We start from the raw sequence: 23,179 nt of genomic DNA, 5'->3' as shown, positions 1-23,179 counted from the left end.
ATCCAAATTGTAACCATCCTCAAGGCCCAGCCCAAATGCTATCTCCTTCGGAAGCAATCCCTGATCTTCCTCCTCCTAATCTCCTGAACAGCTAGAAGTACTAGTTCTTTCTCCAAACTCCTAGTATTCCCTAACACTTCAATTAAAGCCCTTGTCACTTTTAACTTTGTGTTTTGGTTATGTATTCACTTCCTGACTCAGGGCAGGAGTCTCCTGGACTTATGAATTAGGCAAGGTGAGAAGGAAGAGGTTTGCGGGAAGCCAAGTGTGTGCACAGGATGGTCCTGGCTAAATTCAGGCAGTAAAGATGCAAAAGGGGGCTGAGCTTTCTTAAGGAAAATCTGGAAGGTGGGGGTATCTTTTGAAAAGAAAAATCAGAGCATCCCACATGATATGCAGCTGGAGATGTAGGAGAGAAGGCTTGGTAAGACAAGCTTTTCCAGGCTGAATCAACCCAGATGACGTTGCTCAAGCAGGGAAAAGTAGCTGGCTTGGGGAGGGGGCGCTCAAAAGGATACTGATAGAAGCTGGGGAAAGAAGGACACAGCTGAGGAGCACTAAAGGAGGAATTATGGCAGATCACCAAATGGTAGCGACAGGTACAGGGACTGTGAGAAAGGGGAGGGGGGCTGCGAACCACGTGTGCATGCTAGGTGATTAAGTTCAAACACATCTTCATCGAATAACCACTTGTATTTACATGCAAATGTATTCGCTTATGCAATTAGCAGAGGTCTCAGGGGAGGGTTTTTTAGTCTGGAGCTTGTGCAGTAACTGAAAAAGAGAAGCAAGCTATCACCGGTGTACTCCACGACTGACTTGCCCTTGGGAACCGGGCTGGTTCCAGGAGAACGAAGACTTAATCAGCTGGCCCTGCAGAGACAGGGGAACAACGACCCCTCCCGGAAAGCGGAAGGGCGCCGGCCAAGTGGCGCATGCTCACTCCTCCCTCCCACACCACCTCTTCGGGAAGCCGGCGATGCTTAGTGCGCAAGCTCCATCTGTCCCCGCCGACTCGTCCCTCAGGGGCGGAGACAAGCAGGGCCCAAAATGGCGGCTAGCCGCTACAGGCGGTTTCTTAAACTCTGTGAGGAATGGCCAGTGGACGAGACCAAAAGAGGCCGGGACTTGGGCGCTTATCTGCGGCAGCGGGTAGCGCAGGCCTTTCGGGAGGGAGAGAACACCCAGGTGACCAGACTGTGGGGTCCGCCTGCGGCGGGGAGGCGGTTGGGGCGAGGGGAGGAAAGGAGGAGGCAGGGCGGGGCCTACGAGCGGGCTGGCGGCGGGGCCCCGCGCATGCGCGCGCCTTTCCTCCCTGGCCGCGCGTACCCGGGGACCCTCTTAACGCCCGGGGAAACTGAGGAGAGCGGTGATCCTATTTTCTACTCAGTACTTTCACCTGGCTGCACGTTGGAGGTTCCTGAGGAGCTTTTTAAAAATCTAGATACCTGGGGCCATACGACCTTATTGAATCAGAATCTCTGGGGGTGAGGCCTTGGCCTCAGTGTTTTTAAAAGCTCTTGATGATTCAGGGTGCAGCCAGGGTTGAGTCCCACAACACCAGTCCTAGGTAGTGACAGTCATAGGCTTATTGCTCCCCTGACACGATGCCGTTACCTCGAAGTGTTGTGCATTGATTGAGCTGATGCCCAAGGACCTATGCAGGGTCCCCACTAAGCCTTGGTGTGCTTCCTGGGCCCTTGGAAGCCCGTGCAGCAGGTTTGAGTCCTCACCCCGTGCCCATGTGTGTGAGTAGTAGACCTATGTTCTTGCTCTTCTCCAGGTTGGTGCTGCACTTCAGGGATTTGTTCATTCATACAGCACATACTTATGGAACACCCACCATGTGCCAGGAACTGTTCCAGGTGCTGGGGAGACAGTAGTAAATTAGATGAGGTCCTGCCCACATGAAATTTAAGTTTACATCGTAGTTCAGGACACAATAAGCAAGTAGACACACATAGGGCAGTGCAGAGAAGTACTGTGATGGATATGAAATAGAGTAGCATGGTAAAAGGGTAGTATTAGTTATGATAGATAAAGGCTTACTGAGGAGGTGACACATAGATGAGACCTAAGGGAAGACGATGAGCCAACAGTGAACATTTGGTGTTTTTTCAGGCAGTGCAATGGTCCTGCGGCAGGAAGCAGAAAGCAAGCCCAAGTGGCTGAAGGGTAGTGAGTGAAATGCCATTTTCTAAGAGTTGAGTCAGAGTTGATTCAGAGGAGGACAGGAGTCAGGCACGGTAGGGTTTTATAGGCAGGCTCTGGTTAGGGGTTGGATTTTATCATAAGACCAGTGAGAAGCCTCTGGGGAGGTTTAGTCGGGGCTGATGTGACCTAGTTTACTGTTTTTCTTAAAGATCACTCTGGTTGTACCAGTGAATGGATTATAGGGAGGCAAGAATAGAAACAGTCACTCTGGTAGCCCAGGCAGGAAATGGTGGTAGCTTGGATGAAGATGGCAGCACAGGAGATGGAAGTGGCCACATTGGGGTTGCAATGTGAAGGTTGCATCAACAGGACTTGCTGATGTATTGGATATAGGGTAAAGGGAAAGAGGAAGCAAGGATAACACCTAGATTGTTTTGGCTTGAGCAACTCGGTGCAAGGTGGTGCCGTTTACTGAGATGGGGAAGACGAGATGAGGAGCAGGTGGGGTGTGGGAAGAACATCTTTAGTTTGGTGTTAAGACATGTTAAACTTGAGATGCAAAGTGGATTTACTTCCAAGTGGAAATGTCAAAGTAGACAGTGGGATATTTGAGCCTGGGGCTCAGGCAAGAGGTCAGACACATGAGATGTGACACATACACAGCCTGAAGAAATGACTTTTGCGAAATTTGGCCACAGCCTGTCAAAGCAGGAACATGGCTTTTCGGCAACTTAGCCCAACCCAGACGCAAACCAGCCCACCTAATGGAGCAAGAACAACATGCCCAGTGGCATCATCGAAACCAAGTGCTGACTGGGTGGTGGGCATGGACGGAGTGTCTGGCTCAGGGCTTTGTTGGGGGGGTTTGGGGTGTCACACAACACTGAGGGCCTTCACACTTCTTACAGTGGTCTTCACTGGCCCGTGGTATAAAGATCTTGAAGGCCAGAGTCATAGTCCCAGCTCTGCAAATCCCATAGCCCATAGACTTCCTAGGGCTATGCTCCCTTCATATTTTCAGTGTGAGCTTCCTGAGAATAGAGACGGTGCTATTTTTATCTGTCTCCCCACAGTGTCTAGCATAGTTCCTGGCACATAAAAGACACTCAGTAAATGTCTGAATGAATGGGTAAATAAATGATTGGTTATGGCTCATGAGACAAAAATCATTTGAATATAGTTGCAGATGTAGCAGAACTAGATGGAGAGAAGTAGTGAAGAGTGAGAAGGGAATATTTCTGTGCCCTGAGTGGTGAGAATTAATTTGTAAGCTTACTCTGTGTGGGGAACTGCAGGAACTACAGAAGAGGGACATAACCTGGTCCTTATCACCAGGGAGCCTACAGTTGGACAGACACGTGACTTGCTTTAATGAAATTCGGATGGTGAAACCAGCCAGCAGAGAAGCTGACAGAGGCTAGATCCCTGGGGAGGTGAGAGTATGACATTCACCTACTTGACTGTTAGTGTAAGAGGAGCCAGAAAAGGAGGGTAGAGCTTTCTCTTTTGGAGTTGTCATCCTTTGTCGTCACCTAGGGAGATAGTTCTGATGAGTAGAAGGCCCACATGAATTTTAGTCATGGCTGCAGATGCAAGTCATGGCTCGGTTGATGGTTCCAGAGCAGCTGATGAATGCATCCCTGGTAGAGTGAACCAGTGCATCATGATGGCAGCAGGCACATGACTCAGGACCACTGTTGTGGTACCTCATCCTGATGTCATCCAAGAATGCACCTGGGCTTAGTAAATCTTGGTGGTAATTTTTAGAAGGAGCAGTCCCTTGCTGGAATTGAGAACAGTGCTGTGAGTCACTCCCACTGACACCCCCGGATCATTTATAAAGAACTTGAGAAAGAAAGGTCGTTCATTAAGCTGGCAGCCAGGGGCAGGCACTCGACCCAGTCAACTGATCGGTGCGGAGCTCCCCCTCGGTTATGCCATGTGCCAGAAAGACAGGACTAGAGGGAGAGGCAGCTCTCTTCCACCGTGTGTTTCTTCCTGTAGAGGAGAGGAGCAGGCAGTCCTGCTCTCGGCCTTGTGGCTTCCTGCATCTGAACAATAACGCTGAACGCATGCATGGCACACTTGCATGCATGGTCTCATTTAGTCTATTCCTTAGTGCAGCTGAGTTGAGGTCACCATCGCTGGTCCCATTTTACAGGTGAAGAAACAAAATCTGAAAAGAAAAACAACTTATTTGGGGTTCCCCAGGAGTTAAATGGCAAGACAAGTGAGCGTTGTCTTCTTTGTGCCTGAACTATCCTCAGCTCCCATTCCTCCCAAGTTATTTCGTCTTGTTAGAAAGGCCTCTTGTTCCGTGAACTTCAAGCCCTCCCTTTCCCTCACTTCCTGCTCAAGACCTCTTTGGACCATGGACAGTTTTGGCAAAGAATTAAATGTCCCTCTGTTTACCCACCTGCTTTTCTTTGGCCTAGCCCCTACCTACCAAGTGTGGATGGGGAGAAAGATGGTCCTCAGGTGGGACACCAGCACAGAAAAGCCAGAACCACTAGAAAGCAAATTAATCATTCAGACTTGAAACCAGGGTACAAAAATAACTGCCTCCGCTTATTCCACCACAGATTGCCCTTTGGGGAGTCTCACAGTCCACTCCACCCTAAACCCACCAAGAGGGAGGTGGGAAGCAGAAACACACTTAACACCTCTTACACCCTCTATCCTATTGTGCAGTTTTTTAAAGCTAATGTTTATGGATTTTGCCCCTTTTCAATTCAGTTTCCCTAAGAGAACGCGTGTTCCCTGCAGCCCCAAGAGCTTAATAAAAGAATCACAACATGGGGGAAGGTGGCAAAACAGCAGTAATTGTTGACTTAAGTACAGGGGAAGGTGCAAACTCTTCTAATGAGTTCATTAGATGCACAGGCAGCTTCCTAAAAGGTCCCTGGCAGCACCCACTTATCCAGCACAGGGCACAGCTCTGAGGAGCCACCCAGGAAGGGGCTCGCCCACCAGGGAGTTCTTGTATTAAATACCCAGGTTGAAATAATATCGGCCCCGTTTGAAAGGAGTTGAACTTTGTCTTGGATTGGCAGTAATGTAGGTGATACGTCCAACTCCTCAGAGGGGAATTCAGAGGTTTTCTGTGATTCTGTTTTCTCAGTCATCCATTCGGGGCCTGGTCTGTGGCTCAGTGTGGCGGGGTGTAGCCCTGTGTGTGTTGGCAGTGGTGATGCCATCCAGCGTTACCCACCCCCGTGTGTGGGTCCTCTGAAGTCCAGTTTTTGAGGAAGGGCCTGAGAACAGATTATGCGATTTTTAGTTGTAATATTGAGCCCACTGCAAAACAGCCGTTGTGAGGAGAATCATGTCAGAGAGGGAATGCAGGCATCTCCATCTCTTTTTTCTCCCCCAGTTCCGGATGGAGCTGGAGGGAGTTAAGGTAGTGTTTAGACCAAGGCATGGCAGTTTTCTAGGCATGTTTAGAGATGTAGGTGCTCCTCCTGGAGGGCTAGATTATCCACCACTTTCAGTGGGTCACCACTTAGAGATCTTTGGGTCTGCCTGTTGCCTCCTGGAGTAATGCAGCTTTGTGAGGCCTTCACTGTTGTCTAATCCAGCCTATGTCCCGCCCCCTCACCACACCCCAGCGTGTGCCCTGGCCCCAATGAGGGCTTCTTCTCATTGCCTCCCAAACTGGTCATAATGTAAATGGTTCTTTTTTTTTTTTTTTTAAGTATATTTGATTTATAGTGTTGTGTTAGTTTCAGGTGTACAACAAAGTGATTCAGTTATATTGGGTTGGCCAAAAAGTTCATTCAGGTTTTTCTGTAAGATGTTACCTGTTACCCTCTATATACTATATATAAACTATATATGTATATACTATATATATGTTCTTTTTCAGATTCTTTTCCATTATAAGTTATTACAAAATACTGAATATAGTTCCCTGTGCTATACAGTAGGTCCTTGTTGTTTATCTATTTTATATATAGTAGTGTGTATCTGTTAATCCCAAATTCCTAATTTATCCCTTCCCTGCCTCCCCTTTGGTAACTATAAGATTGTTTTCTATGTAGGTGAGTCTGTTTCTGTTTTGTAAATAAGTTCATTTGTATCATTTTTTAGATTCCACAAATAAGTGATATGATATTTGTCTTTCTCTGACTTATATCACTTAGTATGATAATCTCCAAGTCTATCCATGTTGCAGCAGATGGCATTACTTCTTTCTTTTTTATGGCTGAGTAATATTCCATTGTATCTATGTACCACATCTTCTTTATCCATTCATCTGTCGACAGGCATTTAGGTTGCTTCCATGTCTTGGCTATTGTAAATAGTGCTGCTATGAACATTGGAGTGCATGTATCTTTTCTAATTAGAGTTCTGGTCTTTTCCAGATATATGCCCTGGAGTGGGATTGCTTGATCATACGGCAACTCTATTTTTGGTATTTTAAGGAACCTCCCTACTGTTCTCCATAGTGGCTGTACCAATTTACATTCCCACCAGCAGTGTAGGAAGGTTCCCTTTTCTCCACAGCCTCTCCAGCATTTGTTACTTGTAGACTTTTTGATGATGACTATTCTGACTGATGTGAGGTGACACCTCATTGTAGTTTCAATTTGCATTTCTCTAATAATTAGTGATGTTGAGCATCTTTTCATGTGCCTGTTGGCCATCTGTATTTCTTCTTTGGAGAAATGTCTATTTAGGTCTTCTGCCCATTTTTCGATTGGGTTGTTGGTTTTTTTCGTTGTTGAGGTGTATGAGCTGTTTGTATATTTTGGAAATTAAGCCCTTGTCAGTTGCATTGTTTGTGAATATTTTCTCCCAGTCCATAGGTTGTCTTTTTGTTTTGTTTATGGTTTCCTTTGCTGTGCAAAAGCTTGTAAGTTTGATTAGGTCCCATTTGTTTATTTTTTCTTTCATTTCTCTTGCCTTGGGAGACTGACCTAAGAAAACATTTGTATGATTTATGTCAGAATGTTTTGCTTGTGTTCTCTCTTCAAGGAGTTTATAGTGTCATGTCTTATATTTAAGTCTTTAAGCCATTTTGAGTTTATTTTTGTGTATGATGTGGGGAGTGTTCTAACTTCATTGATTTACATGAGGCTCTCCAGCTTTCCCAACACCACTTGCTGAAGAGAATGTCTTTTCTCCATTGTATATTCTTCCACCTTTGTCAAAGAGTCATTGACTGTAGGTGTGTGGGTTTATTTCTGGGCTCTATTCTGTTTCATTGATCTATATGTCTGTTTTTGTGCCAGTACCATGCTATTTTGTTTACTGTAGCTTTGTAGTATTGTCTGAAGTCAGGGAGGGTTATGCCTCCAGCTTTGTTCTTTTTCCCCAGGATTGCTTTTGTTTGCTGTGCAAAAGCTTGTAAGTTTGATTAGGTCCCATTTGTTTATTTTTTCTTTCATTTCTCTTGCCTTGGGAGACTGACCTAAGAAAACATTTGTATGATTTATGTCAGAATGTTTTGCTTGTGTTCTCTCTTCAAGGAGTTTATAGTGTCATGTCTTATATTTAAGTCTTTAAGCCATTTTGAGTTTATTTTTGTGTATGATGTGGGGAGTGTTCTAACTTCATTGATTTACATGAGGCTCTCCAGCTTTCCCAACACCACTTGCTGAAGAGAATGTCTTTTCTCCATTGTATATTCTTCCACCTTTGTCAAAGAGTCATTGACTGTAGGTGTGTGGGTTTATTTCTGGGCTCTATTCTGTTTCATTGATCTATATGTCTGTTTTTGTGCCAGTACCATGCTATTTTGTTTACTGTAGCTTTGTAGTATTGTCTGAAGTCAGGGAGGGTTATGCCTCCAGCTTTGTTCTTTTTCCCCAGGATTGCTTTTGAATTCTGGGTCTTTTGTGGTTCCATATAAATTTTAGGATTATTTATTCTAGTTCTGTGAAAAATGTCATGGTTAATTTGATAGGGATCACATTAAATCTGTAGATCGCTTTGGATAATATGGCCAATTTAATAATTTTAATTCTTCCAATGCAAGAGCATGGGATCTCTTTCCATTTCTTTGAATCATCTTCAGTTTCCTATATCAATGTTCTATAGTTCTCAGCATATAAGTCTTTCACCTCCTTGGTCAGGTTTATTCCTAGGTGGTTTTATTTTATATATATATTTTTTTGATGTGATTTTAATAGGGATTTTTTAACTTTCTCTTTCTGATATAGAGAAATGCAACTGATTTCTTTAGTTAATCTTGTATCCTGCTACCTTGCTGAATTCATTTATCTGCTCTAAACGTTTTTGTGTTGCGTGTTTAGGGTTTTCTGTATAGAGTATCATGTCATCTGCATATAATGACAATTTTTACCTCTTCCCTTCTAATTTGGATACCTTTTATTTCTTTTTCTTGTCTGATTGCTGTGACTAGGACTTCCAATATTATGCTGAATAGAAGTGGTAAGAGTAGGCATCCTTGTTTCATTCCAGATTCTAGTGGGAAGGCTTTCAGCTTTTCACTGTTGAGTATTACGTTGGCTGTGGTTTTGTCATAAAGAGCTTTGATTATGTTGAGATGTTTCCTCTGTACCCACTTTGATGAGAGTTTTTATCATGAATGGATGTTGAATTTTATCAGATGCTTTTTCTGCATCTGTTGAGATGATCATGTGGTTTTTGTCTTTTCCTTTGTTTATGTGGTGTGTCATACTGATTGATTGGCATATGTTGAGCCATCCTTGTTAACTTGGGATGAATCCAACCTGATCATGGTGTATGATCCTTTTTATATGTTGTTGGATTTGGTTTGCTAGTATTTTATTGAGAATTTTTACACCTATATCAATCAAAGATATTGGCCTGTGACTTTCTTTTTTGGTGGTGTCTTTGTCTGGTTTTGGTATTAGGGTGATGGTGGCTTCATAGAATGACTTTGGGAGTGTTCCCTCCTTTTCAGTCTTTTGAAGAAGAGTTTGAGAAGGATCAGTTTAAGTTCTTTGTATGTTTGGTAGAATTCCCTAGTGAAGCCATCTGGTCCTGGACTTTTGTTTGCAGGGAGTTTTTTTTTTTTTTTTATTACAGATTCTGTTTCACTTCTAGTGATCAGTCTGTTCAAATTATCTATTTCTTCTTGGCAATTCCCTGGCGGTCCAGTGGTTAGGACTCGGCACTTTCACTGCCATGGCCCGGGTTCAATCCCTGGTCAGGGAACCAAGATCCCGTGAGCCATGCAGCGCGGCCAGAAACCCCCCAAATTATCTATTTCTTCTTGATTCAGTCTTGGTGAGCTGTATGTTTCTAGAAACTTGTCCACTTCTTCTGGGTTGTCCAGTTTGTTGGCATATAATTGTTCATAGTATTCTCTTATGGCTTCTTGTATTTCTGTGGTATCAGTTGTTATTTCTCCTCTTTCATTTCTTATTTTGTTTATTTGGGTCCCCTCTTTTTTCTTCTTGGTGAGCCTAGCCAGAGGTTTGTTGATTTTATTCTTTCAAAGAACCAGCTCTTGGTTTTATTGATTTTTTTCAAATCTCTATGTTATTTATTTCCTCTCTAATGTTTATTATTTCCTTCCTTCTGCTGACTTTAGGTTTTGTTTGTTCTTCTTTTTCTAATTCTTTTAAGTGGTAGGTTGGGTTGTTTATTTGAGATTTTTCTTGTTTTTTTTGAGGAAGGCCTGTATTGCTATGAACTTCCCTCTGAGAAATGCTTTTTGCTGCATCCCATAGATTTTATATGGTTATATTTTCATTGTCATTTGTCTCAAGGTATTTTTTAATTTCCTCTTTGAATTCGTCATTGACCAATTGGTTTTTCAATAACGTGTTGTTTAGTCTCTGTGTAACAATCAGTTTTTTTTCTTGTTTCTCTTTCTGTGGTTGACTTCTAGTTTCATGCCATTATGGTCAGAAAAGATGCTTGAAATAATTTCTATCCTCTTAAATTTATCAAGGCTTGTTTTGTGTCCTAATATGTCATCTACCCTAGAAAATGTACTATGTGCACTTGAAAAGAATGTGTATTCTGGTTTTTTTGGATGTAGTGTCCTGAAGATATCCAATTAAGTCTAACTGTTCTCTTGTGTCATTTAGGATCTCTGTTGCCTGATTGATTTTCTGTTTGGAAGATCTATTGATGTCAGTGAGGTGTTAAAATCTCCTACTTTTATTTTATTCCCATCAATTTCTCCCTTTATGTCTGTTAGTATTTATTTTATGTATTTAGGTGCTCCTATAGCATATACTGGGTTCATATATGTTAATGAGATGAATATCCTCTTCTTGCATGTATCATGTTGTCATTATATAGCATCCCTCTTTATTTATGGCCTTTGTTTTGGGTTTTGTTTTTCTTTTAAGTAAATTTATTTATTTATTTATTTTTGGCTGTGTTGGGTCTTCGTTGCTGCACACAGGCTTTCTCTAGTTGCAGCGAGCAGGAGCTACTCTTCATTGTGGTGTGCGGGCTTCTCATTGCGGTGGCTTCTCTTGTTGCGTAGCACGGCTCTGGGCACGCTGGCTTCGGTAGTTGCGGCACACAGGCTCAGTAGTTGTGGCTCTTGGGCTCTAGAGTGCAGGCTCAGTAGTTGCGGCTCATGGGCTTAGTTGCTCCGCGGCATGTGAGATCTTCCCGGACCAGGGTTCGAACCCGTGTCCCCTGCATTGGCAGGCAGATTCTTAACCACTGTGCCACCAGGGAAGTCCCTATGGCCTTTGTTTTAAAGTCTATTTTGTCTGATATGATATTGTGACCCCCCTCTTCTTGTGATTTGTGTTTGCGTGAAGTATTTTTTTCCATCCCCTCATTTTCAATCTGTGGGTGTCCTTCGCCCAAAAGTGGGTCTTTTGTAGGCAGCGTGTTGTAGGCTGTTGTTTTATTATCCAATCTGCCATTCTGTGTCTTTTGGTCAGAGCATTTAGTCCATTGACATTTAAGGTAATTATTGACAGGTATGTATTTTATTGCCATTTTAAATCTGGTTTTCCAGTTGATTTTGTATTTCTTCTTTGTTCCTTTCTTTTTGTTTTTCCTTTTGTGGTTTGATGGTTTTCATTTGTATTACACTTGAGTTCTCTTCTTTTTGTTTTTTGTGAATCTGTTGTATGTTTTTGATTTGTGGTTACCCTGGTTTTCAAGTATGTTAACCCATTACTGTATCTGCTTGCTTTAGACTGGTAGTCATATAAGCTTAAACACATTCCAAAAAATCTACGTTTTCTTACTCCCCTCTCCCAAATAAGAACAATATGATTCTGATGTCCTATTTTACATTTTCATGTTTATCCTTTTGCCATTTATTGTAGTTATAATTGCTTCCACAAATTTTTTTGATTTTTTTTTTAAATGTATGTTCTGGTTTATTTAAGCGATCTACAATCCTTTCATATATTTGCTTTTCCTATTGTGATTTTCCCTTTCCTATAGATTCTTGCTTCTTTTCTATTTAGAGAAGACCTTTCAATATTCTTTTTAGGTTAGGTCTAGTATTGCTGTATTCTCTTAGTTTTTGCTTGTGTGAGAAATTCATTATCTCTCCTTGTATTATAAATGATAATCTTGCTGGGTAGTGTATCCTAGGTTGCAGGTTTCTCCCTTTCAGGACTTTGAATATATCTTGCTACTCCCTTCTGGCCTGCAAAGGTTCTATAGCGAAATCAGCTGATAGCCTTATGGGGGTTCCCTTGTAACTTACTCTTTGTTTTTCTCTTGCTGCCTTTAAAATCCTCACTTTATCTTTAACTTTTGCCATTTTAATTATGATATGTCTTGGTGTAGGTCTGCTTGGGTTCATCTTGTTTGGGACCCTCTGTGCTTCCTGTACCTTGATATCTGTTTCCTTCTTTAGATTTGGGAAATTTTCAGCCATAATTTCTTTAAATACATTTTCGATCCCCTTTTCTCTTTCTTCTTCTGGGATCCCTATTATGCCTAGATTGGCACACTTTGTGTCCCATAGGTCTTTTATGTTGCTTTCTTTTTTTTTTTTTTTTTCATTTGTCTTTTTGTCTGCCATTCTGATTGGGTGATTTCCATTATTTTGTCCTCCAGATCACTCATTCATTTTGCATTATTTAGTTTTCTATATATTGCCTTTAGCTCAGTTTTCATCTCGGCAATTAAGTTGTCTGATTTTGATTGCCTCCTCTTTATAGTTCCTAGTTACAGTGATCTGCATTTCTGTCGATAGCTTTTCTTAGCTCCTTCAGCATTTTTGTTATGAACTCAGGGTCTGGTAGACTGGAGAGGTCTGTTTCACTGTTTGTTCTTTTAGGGGATTTCTCTTGTTCTTATAATTGGGAGTGGTTCCTCTGCTTTTTCATTTTACTTATATTACTCTGACTCTATGAATTTAGGGGAAACAGTTATCTACTGTGGTCATGAAGGGCTGTTTTTATGTAGAAACACCCCTGTGTAGCCTGTGTGAGTCTAATATTTTTGGTGCAAAGGCTGTTTTTGGTATGGATGCCTGCCATGTCTTCCTTCAGGGTGTGCTGGCCCTTCTCCCCTTGATAGGGGGTGTGATTGGTGTTGTGGTGACCAGAGCCTGCACTGGATGTTGGGCAGGGCCTCCTCTTTGCTCTGTGGTTGTCACAGCCCTATCAGGGGCAGGGTCTGCTCCCCAGTTGTTGAAGTAGAAGCCCCCAGATCCGGTCCTAAACTGTGGTGTGAGGTAGGTGGAACAGGAGCACTCCCACTGGGAACGGAGCTGCTGTGTATTCCTCCCCAGGAGTTGTCTGCGTGGACATGTGCTCTGTAACATCTTCTGTCACCTGGTGTGCATGCTCAAAAAGTACACTGTTGTTGACACTGCCCTCGGCCCCGCCTCTGCTGCGGGAATACTAGAAATCAGCTCAGATATCAGCCCTGCTTCTGCGTGTACATGCCCACAAAGTTTGTTGTTGCTGGCACTAGGCCTGCCTCAGCTAGGGGAGTGCCAGTAATCAGCTCAGATGTCCTGTAGAAGCTGCCGCTGGCATAAATTTGCTGAAGTCACGCTCCCGCCAAGAATTGGTTCAGATTTCAGCCCTACCTCTGCGTGTTGGCAACCCACTGGCGCTTGTGTGCTCCCAGAGCTCATAATGGCAGAGCTGTGCCCGCCCTGAGCACCCAGAGAGTGAGGCCGCTGTGGTGGGGTCACGCCCCCTGCTTCTCACACACGTTGACAGTAGACCCGGGCTCCATCCTGCGCACAGCACCCCCAGCCTCGCCCCGGGCCACACTCCAGGCCCTTCAGGCTGTCTCTGCGCAGCGAGAGTGAGTCCTCTGAAGCCCGAGTTCCAACCCCCAGCTGCTCTGCACACCAGCAGGCATGTGTCTTGGGCTGGGAAGTGCAGCAAGGTAGCGTGGACTTGTCTGTGCTGGTCTCCCTCTGTCCTGCCTGCCACAGGCCAGCTGCTGTGCTCTCCTCTGAGGCTACCTATCTGTCCCAGTGGACCTCCCAGTCAGTGAAGGGGGTTCCCAGGGTAAAGGAACCTTTCCCCTTTGAAAGCTCCCTCCCGGGGCACAGGTCCCGTCCTGATTCCTGCTTTTTTTTTCTTTCATTCTATCCGGTTATGTGGTGATCTTTCTTGCAGCTTTGGTTGTATGAGATCTTCTGCCAGTGTTCAGTGGGTATTCTGTGAGAATTTTTCAACATATAGATGTGTCTTTCATGTATTTTTGGGAGGACGTGAGCTCCACGTCCTTCTATTCTGCCATCTTGATCTCTGCTCCCAGGTTCTGAACCTTTGAGAACCTAGTGCACTGTGGACCAAAGCCCAGACACAGAGCTTGTCAAGAATCTGGTGGCTTCCCAGGCCTTGAAGCACTCCTTGGCGTGGCTTAAGACCCAGCCTGTCTGGACCATCCTTGTCCCCCTGCCTTTTCATGCCTCTTCCTCCCAGTCCCTCCTCTGATCCCCATGCTGCCCAGCTCTGAAGTCTACACTCCTCAAAGTGAGGAACTCTGACTCCCCATCACTCTGTGACCTGTCACTGCAGTGAAACGCAAACCTTCCCTGTAAGGGAACCACACCTGCCATGTGAGCCAGGCCTGGTAACTAGTTCCTGCTTCTGATCTCCTGTAACTCTTGGCACTCAGTTACACTCTGTCCTGGTCATTTTTTATTTTTAATGTGTGTGTATCTTGTCTCGGCTTGATTGCCAGCTTCTCTGGAGCCGAGGCTGGGTCTTTATGTCCCCTCACAGCCACCTAGCAGAGCTCTCTACATAGTAGATGCTCAAGAAATAGATTTTCAGTTGAATTCAAGGGAATAGACTCCCATAATGGAATGAACTCATTTCGGAAGTTCATTACCAAGTCATGAAAACCTTTTCTCATAGATCCTCCTGGACTGAATCCAGCTCTACCTTAATTAGCAAAGCAATTTGCAACACTTTCCCAAAAGTGCTTATGCATCCCTTTGTGTGACTGGAATAGGGGCCGCTGTACCAATTGCCGTCACCACCCAAAATTCAATTTGGAAAATCAAAATCAGTGCCTGCGGCAGTGATGTAGATTTGTATGTATAAAAATTTAATATGGTAAAGAGAAATTTACTGACGACTGAGCGGGGGAAATGCAAAAGGAGCAAAAGTAGAGCCAAAAAGGACACTTTGTCACTTGAACATCTATTTTATTCACATTTAGGGAGCAGAGCTGAATTTTTCATAATATCCCACTGCTGCCTTTTTTAAACCCAGCTTTGCTATTAGTCCTAAAATGTCCGTAATCTCATTAGGTGTGAATACAAAATCAGGTAGTTTAAAGCTTGTATATAAGAATATTTCTAAAAGTGCACAGTACACTTCATCGGGAAAACTGTGTATTTCAAAATTCAGCGATGTTTGCGCTGGAGTCTGTGAATAAAGTGTAGGATGTAGGTATGTGGTGAGGCTTCCGGAATTAGACAAGTATTTCTATTGATGTACTTTTAAGTAGTAAATAGGACTATTTTGTAATTGCTGAGCTTGGATTGGGTGTGACTAGGAACCCAGAATTGGCCTTGGCTCCATCTCTGCTTAGGCAGTAATAACTTGGCTTGAAGTTGCCGTACCTCAAACTCTCATCACCTCCACTGAGCTACTTTTACAGCCTTGTACAGACACCTTCTGACCTCAGATGAGAAATTGGGTGACAAGGTCATTTTTTGGTGATTTGTTATTCATAGATGCTTCTCAGATTATTCTTTGAGGCTCCAGGCTTTATGGAAAGTATCTGGGAGACTGTCTCTTTAATACTGAAGGACTTTTGAGAGGTTCAGGGAACGCAGAGGGTCACTTTGGTTTTTGAGCAATGCTCTGTATGGTGACCCCATCCTCTCTCTCTCTGTCCCTCCCCTCTGCCCTACTTCTCTGTCAGAGGTGGGAAAAGCTGGGCAGGAAGGAGACACCCTGCTCGCCCCACCGAGTGTACAGACAGAGGTGGCTGAGCAGCCCTCCGGCCAACTCTCAGTTAGATTTGGAGGAAAGGCAGGAGGGGACTCCTTTTGGCAGCATCTCTGAAGGTGAGGATCTGGTGGGAGCGCGGGTCCGGTGAGGACGCGATGTGTTGGTGGTCTGCCGGCAGTGAGGGAGCCCGGGAGAGAGGCACTGGGCAGTCAGTTCTGTGAATGCCTTTCTTAATTAAGAGCTGGGTTGGGAGGGTGGTCGGTGGTGGTGGGAGGGGAAGGTCGGGTTGCACGGCCATCAGGTGGAGGACAGGTGCTGCAGACAGCCACTTGCTCAGCAGAGACCAAGGGTCAGTGCGTGATCCCCGCCAAGCTGATCATGAAACGCTTGGGGACCACTGAGAGCCATCAGGCCCAGGGCCGGAGGTCCAGTCAGGGACAGAGTGAAGCTTCGGTGATTTTCCATCCCTTCATCACTTCCACCTCCAGCCATACCCTGCAGTCACACCAGCAGCACTGATCCGCTGATGTGTCCTAATTGCTGTCCCCTGGGCGTGTGCATGAGCTGGTCCTGTGCCTGGAGAGCCCCCACGTCCTACTAGTAACTTCCGCCCACCCTCGCCGTGACCCTTGGCGGGGCTTCCTTGGCTCCGCTGATGGTGTCAGGGGCCCTCCACGCACCCCTCATTCCGCTGTCACCGGGATCGTCCTGAAGTCTTTCGCCTTGTAGTTAGTGCAGTAAAGGGCCTGTGTTTACTATAACTGTTTACTACTAATAGTAACCAAGACTAATCCCTCACATTCGTCAGTGTTCCTGGCCCTGAATTCAGAGCAGTCCAGGCATTACCTTACTTATCCTCACATCGCCCTCAGAAATAGGGACAATTATTATCTTTTCTTTTAAAAGAAAAGTTAAGTTGGCCAGTATGTTTCAAAAATGTCAACGCTGGGAAGACAAAGAAAGGCCGAGGAGGTGTCCCAGCTGCAAGGAGAAAGAAACGTGACAGGTAGCGCAGGAGGCGATCCTGGGCGTAAAGGACTGTTTTTTTCTGTAAAGAGTTTTTACTGAGACAATTGACAGAGTTGGAATATGGACGATGGAACAGATAGAAGTGTTGTATCAATGTTAAATGTCCTGAATTTGGTCATGGAACTGTGGTTATATGAGAGAATGTCGTTCTTAGGAAACATACTGAAATATTATGTATATATAGATATAGAGAAGGATAAAGGAAAAGTGGGAAATTTTTTTTTAAAGTGTCGGGGCAGAGGGAGATGGAGTGATTTGCCCGATACCCCTTAGCTGGTGAGGGATGAGATCCAAATGCAGGCAGTTGGACTCCACAGCTCCCCACAGCTATGCACACCTGCTCTGACATGGGCCGGGCACACTGTAGGTTCTCTTAAATTTATAAGCAGACACATCTGTACAGGTATGAAGAGGGCAAGCTTTGATGAGAGTTTTTATCATGAATGGATGTTGAATTTTATCAGATGCTTTTTCTGCATCTGTTGAGATGATCATGTGGTTTTTGTCTTTTCCTTTGTTTATGTGGTGTGTCATACTGATTGATTGGCATATGTTGAGCCATCCTTGTTAACTTGGGATGAATCCAACCTGATCATGGTGTATGATCCTTTTTATATGTTGTTGGATTTGGTTTGCTAGTATTTTATTGAGAATTTTTACACCTATATCAATCAAAGATATTGGCCTGTGACTTTCTTTTTTGGTGGTGTCTTTGTCTGGTTTTGGTATTAGGGTGATGGTGGCTTCATAGAATGACTTTGGGAGTGTTCCCTCCTTTTCAGTCTTTTGAAGAAGAGTTTGAGAAGGATCAGTTTAAGTTCTTTGTATGTTTGGTAGAATTCCCTAGTGAAGCCATCTGGTCCTGGACTTTTGTTTGCAGGGAGTTTTTTTTTTTTTTTTATTACAGATTCTGTTTCACTTCTAGTGATCAGTCTGTTCAAATTATCTATTTCTTCTTGGCAATTCCCTGGCGGTCCAGTGGTTAGGACTCGGCACTTTCACTGCCATGGCCCGGGTTCAATCCCTGGTCAGGGAACCAAGATCCCGTGAGCCATGCAGCGCGGCCAGAAACCCCCCAAATTATCTATTTCTTCTTGATTCAGTCTTGGTGAGCTGTATGTTTCTAGAAACTTGTCCACTTCTTCTGGGTTGTCCAGTTTGTTGGCATATAATTGTTCATAGTATTCTCTTATGGCTTCTTGTATTTCTGTGGTATCAGTTGTTATTTCTCCTCTTTCATTTCTTATTTTGTTTATTTGGGTCCCCTCTTTTTTCTTCTTGGTGAGCCTAGCCAGAGGTTTGTTGATTTTATTCTTTCAAAGAACCAGCTCTTGGTTTTATTGATTTTTTTCAAATCTCTATGTTATTTATTTCCTCTCTAATGTTTATTATTTCCTTCCTTCTGCTGACTTTAGGTTTTGTTTGTTCTTCTTTTTCTAATTCTTTTAAGTGGTAGGTTGGGTTGTTTATTTGAGATTTTTCTTGTTTTTTTTGAGGAAGGCCTGTATTGCTATGAACTTCCCTCTGAGAAATGCTTTTTGCTGCATCCCATAGATTTTATATGGTTATATTTTCATTGTCATTTGTCTCAAGGTATTTTTTAATTTCCTCTTTGAATTCGTCATTGACCAATTGGTTTTTCAATAACGTGTTGTTTAGTCTCTGTGTAACAATCAGTTTTTTTTCTTGTTTCTCTTTCTGTGGTTGACTTCTAGTTTCATGCCATTATGGTCAGAAAAGATGCTTGAAATAATTTCTATCCTCTTAAATTTATCAAGGCTTGTTTTGTGTCCTAATATGTCATCTACCCTAGAAAATGTACTATGTGCACTTGAAAAGAATGTGTATTCTGGTTTTTTTGGATGTAGTGTCCTGAAGATATCCAATTAAGTCTAACTGTTCTCTTGTGTCATTTAGGATCTCTGTTGCCTGATTGATTTTCTGTTTGGAAGATCTATTGATGTCAGTGAGGTGTTAAAATCTCCTACTTTTATTTTATTCCCATCAATTTCTCCCTTTATGTCTGTTAGTATTTATTTTATGTATTTAGGTGCTCCTATAGCATATACTGGGTTCATATATGTTAATGAGTGTAATATCCTCTTCTTGCATCTATCATTTTGTCATTATATAGCATCCCTCTTTATTTATGGCCTTTGTTTTGGGTTTTGTTTTTCTTTTAAGTAAATTTATTTATTTATTTATTTTTGGCTGTGTTGGGTCTTCGTTGCTGCACACAGGCTTTCTCTAGTTGCAGCGAGCAGGAGCTACTCTTCATTGTGGTGTGCGGGCTTCTCATTGCGGTGGCTTCTCTTGTTGCGTAGCACGGCTCTGGGCACGCTGGCTTCGGTAGTTGCGGCACACAGGCTCAGTAGTTGTGGCTCTTGGGCTCTAGAGTGCAGGCTCAGTAGTTGCGGCTCATGGGCTTAGTTGCTCCGCGGCATGTGAGATCTTCCCGGACCAGGGTTCGAACCCGTGTCCCCTGCATTGGCAGGCAGATTCTTAACCACTGTGCCACCAGGGAAGTCCCTATGGCCTTTGTTTTAAAGTCTATTTTGTCTGATATGATATTGTGACCCCCCTCTTCTTGTGATTTGTGTTTGCGTGAAGTATTTTTTTCCATCCCCTCATTTTCAATCTGTGGGTGTCCTTCGCCCAAAAGTGGGTCTTTTGTAGGCAGCGTGTTGTAGGCTGTTGTTTTATTATCCAATCTGCCATTCTGTGTCTTTTGGTCAGAGCATTTAGTCCATTGACATTTAAGGTAATTATTGACAGGTATGTATTTTATTGCCATTTTAAATCTGGTTTTCCAGTTGATTTTGTATTTCTTCTTTGTTCCTTTCTTTTTGTTTTTCCTTTTGTGGTTTGATGGTTTTCATTTGTATTACACTTGAGTTCTCTTCTTTTTGTTTTTTGTGAATCTGTTGTATGTTTTTGATTTGTGGTTACCCTGGTTTTCAAGTATGTTAACCCATTACTGTATCTGCTTGCTTTAGACTGGTAGTCATATAAGCTTAAACACATTCCAAAAAATCTACGTTTTCTTACTCCCCTCTCCCAAATAAGAACAATATGATTCTGATGTCCTATTTTACATTTTCATGTTTATCCTTTTGCCATTTATTGTAGTTATAATTGCTTCCACAAATTTTTTTGATTTTTTTTTTAAATGTATGTTCTGGTTTATTTAAGCGATCTACAATCCTTTCATATATTTGCTTTTCCTATTGTGATTTTCCCTTTCCTATAGATTCTTGCTTCTTTTCTATTTAGAGAAGACCTTTCAATATTCTTTTTAGGTTAGGTCTAGTATTGCTGTATTCTCTTAGTTTTTGCTTGTGTGAGAAATTCATTATCTCTCCTTGTATTATAAATGATAATCTTGCTGGGTAGTGTATCCTAGGTTGCAGGTTTCTCCCTTTCAGGACTTTGAATATATCTTGCTACTCCCTTCTGGCCTGCAAAGGTTCTATAGCGAAATCAGCTGATAGCCTTATGGGGGTTCCCTTGTAACTTACTCTTTGTTTTTCTCTTGCTGCCTTTAAAATCCTCACTTTATCTTTAACTTTTGCCATTTTAATTATGATATGTCTTGGTGTAGGTCTGCTTGGGTTCATCTTGTTTGGGACCCTCTGTGCTTCCTGTACCTTGATATCTGTTTCCTTCTTTAGATTTGGGAAATTTTCAGCCATAATTTCTTTAAATACATTTTCGATCCCCTTTTCTCTTTCTTCTTCTGGGATCCCTATTATGCCTAGATTGGCACACTTTGTGTCCCATAGGTCTTTTATGTTGCTTTCTTTTTTTTTTTTTTTTTCATTTGTCTTTTTGTCTGCCATTCTGATTGGGTGATTTCCATTATTTTGTCCTCCAGATCACTCATTCATTTTGCATTATTTAGTTTTCTATATATTGCCTTTAGCTCAGTTTTCATCTCGGCAATTAAGTTGTCTGATTTTGATTGCCTCCTCTTTATAGTTCCTAGTTACAGTGATCTGCATTTCTGTCGATAGCTTTTCTTAGCTCCTTCAGCATTTTTGTTATGAACTCAGGGTCTGGTAGACTGGAGAGGTCTGTTTCACTGTTTGTTCTTTTAGGGGATTTCTCTTGTTCTTATAATTGGGAGTGGTTCCTCTGCTTTTTCATTTTACTTATATTACTCTGACTCTATGAATTTAGGGGAAACAGTTATCTACTGTGGTCATGAAGGGCTGTTTTTATGTAGAAACACCCCTGTGTAGCCTGTGTGAGTCTAATATTTTTGGTGCAAAGGCTGTTTTTGGTATGGATGCCTGCCATGTCTTCCTTCAGGGTGTGCTGGCCCTTCTCCCCTTGATAGGGGGTGTGATTGGTGTTGTGGTGACCAGAGCCTGCACTGGATGTTGGGCAGGGCCTCCTCTTTGCTCTGTGGTTGTCACAGCCCTATCAGGGGCAGGGTCTGCTCCCCAGTTGTTGAAGTAGAAGCCCCCAGATCCGGTCCTAAACTGTGGTGTGAGGTAGGTGGAACAGGAGCACTCCCACTGGGAACGGAGCTGCTGTGTATTCCTCCCCAGGAGTTGTCTGCGTGGACATGTGCTCTGTAACATCTTCTGTCACCTGGTGTGCATGCTCAAAAAGTACACTGTTGTTGACACTGCCCTCGGCCCCGCCTCTGCTGCGGGAATACTAGAAATCAGCTCAGATATCAGCCCTGCTTCTGCGTGTACATGCCCACAAAGTTTGTTGTTGCTGGCACTAGGCCTGCCTCAGCTAGGGGAGTGCCAGTAATCAGCTCAGATGTCCTGTAGAAGCTGCCGCTGGCATAAATTTGCTGAAGTCACGCTCCCGCCAAGAATTGGTTCAGATTTCAGCCCTACCTCTGCGTGTTGGCAACCCACTGGCGCTTGTGTGCTCCCAGAGCTCATAATGGCAGAGCTGTGCCCGCCCTGAGCACCCAGAGAGTGAGGCCGCTGTGGTGGGGTCACGCCCCCTGCTTCTCACACACGTTGACAGTAGACCCGGGCTCCATCCTGCGCACAGCACCCCCAGCCTCGCCCCGGGCCACACTCCAGGCCCTTCAGGCTGTCTCTGCGCAGCGAGAGTGAGTCCTCTGAAGCCCGAGTTCCAACCCCCAGCTGCTCTGCACACCAGCAGGCATGTGTCTTGGGCTGGGAAGTGCAGCAAGGTAGCGTGGACTTGTCTGTGCTGGTCTCCCTCTGTCCTGCCTGCCACAGGCCAGCTGCTGTGCTCTCCTCTGAGGCTACCTATCTGTCCCAGTGGACCTCCCAGTCAGTGAAGGGGGTTCCCAGGGTAAAGGAACCTTTCCCCTTTGAAAGCTCCCTCCCGGGGCACAGGTCCCGTCCTGATTCCTGCTTTTTTTTTCTTTCATTCTATCCGGTTATGTGGTGATCTTTCTTGCAGCTTTGGTTGTATGAGATCTTCTGCCAGTGTTCAGTGGGTATTCTGTGAGAATTTTTCAACATATAGATGTGTCTTTCATGTATTTTTGGGAGGACGTGAGCTCCACGTCCTTCTATTCTGCCATCTTGATCTCTGCTCCCAGGTTCTGAACCTTTGAGAACCTAGTGCACTGTGGACCAAAGCCCAGACACAGAGCTTGTCAAGAATCTGGTGGCTTCCCAGGCCTTGAAGCACTCCTTGGCGTGGCTTAAGACCCAGCCTGTCTGGACCATCCTTGTCCCCCTGCCTTTTCATGCCTCTTCCTCCCAGTCCCTCCTCTGATCCCCATGCTGCCCAGCTCTGAAGTCTACACTCCTCAAAGTGAGGAACTCTGACTCCCCATCACTCTGTGACCTGTCACTGCAGTGAAACGCAAACCTTCCCTGTAAGGGAACCACACCTGCCATGTGAGCCAGGCCTGGTAACTAGTTCCTGCTTCTGATCTCCTGTAACTCTTGGCACTCAGTTACACTCTGTCCTGGTCATTTTTTATTTTTAATGTGTGTGTATCTTGTCTCGGCTTGATTGCCAGCTTCTCTGGAGCCGAGGCTGGGTCTTTATGTCCCCTCACAGCCACCTAGCAGAGCTCTCTACATAGTAGATGCTCAAGAAATAGATTTTCAGTTGAATTCAAGGGAATAGACTCCCATAATGGAATGAACTCATTTCGGAAGTTCATTACCAAGTCATGAAAACCTTTTCTCATAGATCCTCCTGGACTGAATCCAGCTCTACCTTAATTAGCAAAGCAATTTGCAACACTTTCCCAAAAGTGCTTATGCATCCCTTTGTGTGACTGGAATAGGGGCCGCTGTACCAATTGCCGTCACCACCCAAAATTCAATTTGGAAAATCAAAATCAGTGCCTGCGGCAGTGATGTAGATTTGTATGTATAAAAATTTAATATGGTAAAGAGAAATTTACTGACGACTGAGCGGGGGAAATGCAAAAGGAGCAAAAGTAGAGCCAAAAAGGACACTTTGTCACTTGAACATCTATTTTATTCACATTTAGGGAGCAGAGCTGAATTTTTCATAATATCCCACTGCTGCCTTTTTTAAACCCAGCTTTGCTATTAGTCCTAAAATGTCCGTAATCTCATTAGGTGTGAATACAAAATCAGGTAGTTTAAAGCTTGTATATAAGAATATTTCTAAAAGTGCACAGTACACTTCATCGGGAAAACTGTGTATTTCAAAATTCAGCGATGTTTGCGCTGGAGTCTGTGAATAAAGTGTAGGATGTAGGTATG

At 43.7% G+C, this 23,179-nt stretch overlaps 1 protein-coding gene across 1 annotated transcript in view; it reads left to right on the top strand.

The window, feature by feature from the left end:
• Positions 1 to 1,013: 1,013 nt before the first annotated feature.
• The window catches only part of UQCC2 (ubiquinol-cytochrome c reductase complex assembly factor 2), a 29,619-nt gene continuing 7,453 nt past the window's right edge, over positions 1,014 to 23,179 (top strand). The window contains exon 1 of the mRNA XM_007128851.3: positions 1,014 to 1,188. Coding sequence (XP_007128913.1) covers positions 1,051 to 1,188 — 138 coding nt within the window. The 5' untranslated portion in view covers positions 1,014 to 1,050. The remainder of the gene's footprint in view (positions 1,189 to 23,179) is intronic.

This window comes from Physeter macrocephalus, chromosome 18 (assembly GCF_002837175.3).
Source record: "Physeter macrocephalus isolate SW-GA chromosome 18, ASM283717v5, whole genome shotgun sequence".
NCBI lineage: Eukaryota > Metazoa > Chordata > Mammalia > Artiodactyla > Physeteridae > Physeter > Physeter macrocephalus.
Note: the sequence above shows the minus strand (reverse complement) of the source record. Positions and strands in the feature narration are given on the sequence as shown.